This window comes from Sceloporus undulatus, chromosome 4 (assembly GCF_019175285.1).
Source record: "Sceloporus undulatus isolate JIND9_A2432 ecotype Alabama chromosome 4, SceUnd_v1.1, whole genome shotgun sequence".
Classification (NCBI taxonomy): domain Eukaryota; kingdom Metazoa; phylum Chordata; class Lepidosauria; order Squamata; family Phrynosomatidae; genus Sceloporus; species Sceloporus undulatus.
In genome coordinates this window covers 28,123,898-28,129,173 of record NC_056525.1, presented here as the reverse complement: position 1 = coordinate 28,129,173, position 5,276 = coordinate 28,123,898, and the positions used below count along the sequence as shown (strand labels likewise).

The following is a 5,276-nucleotide window of genomic DNA, read 5'->3' as shown; positions in this document are numbered from 1 at the left end:
CAGGAGCAAGGGTCAATTCAGGGCAGGTCAGGGGGCCACAGCAAGGGAAGCCTCTGCGATCCAACAGAGACCTTTTTCCTTAGGATTTTTTTAAAAGTTATTTTTGGCAGTCTATGCGCATATTCTTTCCTTTGGAATGACTGCTGCAACGCGAATGAATGTTACAAATCGAATGTAATGTTGCAACTTGGCAAATTGATACAGCTTTTGCTACTATCTCTAAGGAATTCAGGGGTAGCCTAAGGAGAGCAAAAAAACCCAACGCATCCTTTTCTGGCATTCCGAGGTGAGGAATTAATATTATTGTTATTATTATTATTATTACCTGTGTATGAGGCATTCTGGGGTGGCAAGGAGTGGGGGATACAGGATGCATTAGCTTGCATTTTGGGGTTGAAAATGGGGCCAAGGGCAGATCATAACCTACAACACTGACCCAAATGCCCACAACACACACACACCAGAGGTTTTTAAATTTGACAAGTGGTGCCTGGTCCTTTAAAAAAAAGGAGGGGTGGAAAGCACACTTCTGATGCCCCTATCCGTGCTGGAAGTGTCACCTATGACCATCGCGGAATTAACTTTGATTGACAGCCAGGCACCTTCACCTTAAACCCGAATCCTCCAAGAGGGCATTCGGGTTAAAATGCCCCTGATTGGTAGTCAGCATTTGCTTCCGGAGAGATTCAGGAGGGAGCCCCCCGAATTTGCCCAGTTCCTTCTGGAGCAATGCCGCCAGTGTGAATGAGGCCTAAGAACAAGTCCTGTTTTGGTGCATGATCAATTTCTTCTTGTATTGCAGCACAAACTTTTTCAGTTCATTCTTCTACCTCTGTATCTGAAGCATAAACCTACATTATGGTTATATCAGTGAGTTTTTCTTGAAGTCGTATCGACATTATTTGGTCAGACAAACATATCAACTAAATAACTAAAAAGTAAAAAGTTATAATTCTAACAATAACTTTGTATTCTTGGGGCCCTTGGTACATACAATTATAACTGTTATAATTTTCAAAAAGTAAGTGTTCAAGTCCTGTAATTTACTGACCTCCAAACAACCAGTTGCAAATAGACCAAGTGATCCAGCAATTGTCACAATGTGGCCATGCCCTCTCTTGATCATCTGGGGAAGGAAAGCCTTGACTGTCTGAAAAAGGAATAAAAAGAATTTAGCATCAAAAGAATTTATTCACACACACACAGACACACACACACAATCTGAGGAAAAGAGTTTCTAGAGATGAAATATACTTCAAATTCCTGCAAAGAGTTTAGAAGTAATGGGTTGCAAATGCAAGCAACATACTTACCCATAACTAGTTACTTTCTAATGTAATGATAGTACAATAAATTTACTTATCAAAAGTAAGGCAATGAGTAAGAACAATGTTGTTTTCTGTGTAATTAGTAACATTTTATATTTACTTTTATAACTAGGGCAATTTAAAGGTTTTTTTGAAGGATTTAATAATAAATAATAAATAAAATTTTTATTTATATGCCGCCCTTCCTCCGATCAGGGCGGCTTACAACAAGTTAAAACACAAAATAAACACAGGATAAAATACACCGTAAATCAAACCAACAGTAAAAGCCCCATAGCCCAACCTCATGGCCACGAAAGAGGAGGGAGGCCCGCAGGATATTCATTCGGGGAATGCCTGTTGGAATAGGAAGGTTTTGAGATCCTTCCTAAATTGGGCCAGGGTAGTAGATGAGCGGAGCTCTGTGGGCAGCGCATTCCAAAGGGCTGGGGCAGCTGTGGAAAACGTCCTCCGAGTAGTGGAGACTAACCTAGCCCCAGGCACCTTCAGTAGCTGCTGCCCAGACGTTCTGAGGGTGCGAGGCGGAATGTATGGGGAGAGGCGGTCCCTTAGGTATCCTGGGCCCAAGCCATTTAGGGCTTTATAGGTAATTACCAACACCTTATATTGAGCTCGGAAGCGAATGGGCAGCCAATGGAGATCTTTTAACACCGGTGTTATATGGCTGGTCCTGGGAGCACCAGTGACCAGCCGGGCTGCCATGTTCTGCACCATTTGCAGCTTCCGAGTTTGGTATAAGGGTTGCCCCATGTAGAGTACATTGCAGAAGTCCAGTCTCGAAGTTACCAGAGCATGTACAACAGTTTCTAGGTCCCTCTGGGCCAGGTATGGCCACAGCTGGCGAATCAGCCGAAGCTGATAACAAGTGCTCTTGACCGTCGCATTCACCTGAGCAGTCAGGTGAAGCGACGAGTCAAGAAGCACCCCCAGACTGCACACGGAGTCCTTCACAGGGAGCGTGACCCCGTTCAGGACAGGTGGAACCACCGCCATTCCTGGACCAGGAGAACCTATCACTAGTACCTCCGTTTCTCTGGATTCAATTTGAGTCGGTTTTCCCTCATCCAGCCCATTACTGACTCTAGACAGGCCACGAGAGGAGAGACGCCATCCCCAGTCACTGCATCAGTCGGAGACATAGAGAAAATGATTTGGGTGTCATCAGCGTACTGATAACCCCGCGCCCCATGTCTCCGGATGATCTCTCCCAGCGGTTTCATGTAAATGTTAAATAGCATGGGAGACAGAATGGCCCCTTGAGGGACCCCCGTTTTAAGGGGTCTCTCGTCAGAGCACACGTCTCCCAGCTGCACCATCTGGGACCTCCCAGAGAGGTAGGAGCGGAACCACTGGAGTGCAGTGCCCCCGATTCCCACCTCTGCCAGGCGCCCCAGAAGGATACCATGGTCTATGGTATCGAAAGCCGCTGAGATGTCCAAGAGCACCAACAGGGACACGCTTCCCCTGTCGATGCTCAGACGGAGATCATCGACCAAGGCGACCATGGCCGTCTCAACCCCGTAACCCGCCCGGAAGCAAATTTGAAATGGGTCCAGATAATCCGTTTCATCCAAGACCGCCTGAAGCTGGATCGCAACCGCCCTCTCGATCACCTTTCCCAAAAATGGTAGCAGCGCGACAGGCCGATAATTATTATGTACCAGGGGGTCGAGGGAGGGCTTTTTTAGGATCGGTTTTACAATGGCCAATTTAAGATCCGATGGAAATAGCCCATCCCTCAAAGATGTATTAATTATCCGGTGTAACAATGATGTTACCACCGGTCCCCCCTGGGCCGCTAACCACGAGGGACAGGGATCGAGAGAGCAGGTTGTTTTCCGAACGCTTCCAAGGATCTTGTCCACGTCCTCGGTACTTACCGACTCAAACTGATCCAGTTTAACATAGTCCACGGAGGCTCTGGACACTTCTACCCTAGGTCCTGCTATAATGTCAGCGTTCAGACCTTCGCTTATACGAGAGGTTTTATCCGCAAAGAAGTCGTTAAATAAGTCACAGCAGGCCTTAGAAGGTTCAAGGATCTGGTTCAGGGCGGGAGGGAGCTGAGTTAGCTCCCTGACCACCCTGAACAACTCTGCCGGACGCGACTCAGCGGACGCAATACGAGCACCATAGAACGAATTCTTTGTTGCTCGTATTGCCTCTCCGTAGTCCTCTAACAGTTGGTCTAGGAGAGCCTTGTCATCTAAGCAAAGGTGTTTCCGCCAACGGTACTCTAGCCGTCGCAGAACCCGCTTCCTCGCCCGGAGATCTTCCGTGTACCAGGGCTTACGTTTGGAAGCAGGCCTGAGAGGGCGCTTGGGAGCGATACTGTGTATAGCCCTAGAAAGACCGGTATTCCAAATACCGGTAAGGGCATCAACAGAGTCGCCGTCATTTCCAACCGTGAGCCCCTCTAAGGCTTCTTGGAACCTCTCAGGTTCCATCAGCCTTCGAGGGTGGACCATCCTAACTGGTCCACCACCCCCGGGGGGGGATCTGGGTAGAAGCCTTGATTTTCACCTCTACCAGGAAATGATCCGTCCATGACAGGGGGGAAACATTAACTATTTCCACCCACGGATTTTCCGCCTCCGAACAGAAGACCAGATCGAGAGTATTACCCGCACAGTGCGTAGGACCCTGTATCAGCTGGGACAGGCCCATGGCCGCCATGGTCTCCATGAATTCCCGAGCCGCACCGGATGGAACATGGCTGACCGTGAGGGAGATGTTGAAGTCACCCAGGACAAGAAGCCTGGGCGTCTCCAACATCAGCTCAGCGACCAGCTGTGTCAGCTCGTTAAGGGAGTCCGCTAATGCACGGGGTGGCCGATACACTAACAGAATCCCTAGACTGTCCCTAGCCTTTAGGGTCAGGTAAATACACTCGATATAGGAGGTCTGTTGGATGTGGTTCCTGGAGAGGGACACGGTGTTCCTATGTACCAAGGCCACACACCCCCCCGCCCACCTAACCTGCGCTGGTCCTTCACCGAGTACCCAGCAGGCAGGGCCTGAGCCCATACAGCATCCCCTTCAGGCCCCAGCCAGGTCTCGGTAATGCAAGCCAGGTCACACTTAGAGTCCTCCAGCAGATCCTGGAGGATGTGGGTCTTGTTTTTAAGTGACCTGGCATTGCACAGGAGCAGCGACAGGGTTTGTGGCACGGTTGGAGAGACCCTCAGGTCCTTCAGGTTGGGAGGGGGACAGGAAGGCGAGATAGATATGATGCATCTATCACGCCTTCCCCTGGAACGCAAGTCCCTTCTCCCACCGCCATACCTCCCCCTGCCCCACACAACCTCAATTGGAGCTCCGCCCACCAAGATGTTATCCCCGGCCCAGGCACCCCCCGCAACCCTATCCTCCCCCCACCCCTCTATGGCCAATAGAGGAGCAGAGGTTAGCCACTACAGGCATCCTCTTGCTCCCAGGCTAAAACACAGCCACCCACGCCCGGTTAGAACTGCGCAACTGCGCAGGTACGCAGCTGGGATGCTCCTTAGTCCGTGGGCGGCACTCCCGGGGTGGTGCGCAGATGCGCACCTCCGAAACCCCGGGAGGAGGCCGCCCGGCAAAGGGTGCAGTCCTGGCAGCGGCGGCAGCGGCGGTGGTCCCGGCGTGGAGGCGAGAGGGGGCGTGCCAGGAAGGGTCCGGTCTCCCGGCTTTATCCCCGCCGCTCTCATCTGGCGGGGCTCCTCCCTAGCTTCCCCCCAGATGGTCCTTAAAGGGCCCCACACACCAAAACTGGCCGCAAAACGCCAAAGCCAGTGAAAGCCCAGGTCCACAAAGAGTCCCGCTGGGATGCTCCTTAGTCCTTGGGCGGCACTCCCGGGGCGGTGCGCAGATGCGCACCTCCGAAACCCCGGGAGGAGGCCGCCCGGCAAAGGGTGCAGTTCTGGCAGCGGCGGCAGCGGCGGTGGTCCCGGCGTGGAGGCGAGAGGG

At 51.4% G+C, this 5,276-nt stretch overlaps 1 protein-coding gene across 1 annotated transcript in view; it reads right to left on the bottom strand.

Moving 5' to 3' along the window:
• Positions 1-5,276, bottom strand: part of LOC121929302 (retinol dehydrogenase 10-like) — a 16,743-nt gene that overhangs the window by 4,968 nt on the left and 6,499 nt on the right. The window contains exon 2 of the mRNA XM_042464713.1: positions 1,052-1,150. Within this exon, the coding sequence (XP_042320647.1) occupies positions 1,052-1,150 (99 nt within the window). The remainder of the gene's footprint in view (positions 1-1,051; positions 1,151-5,276) is intronic.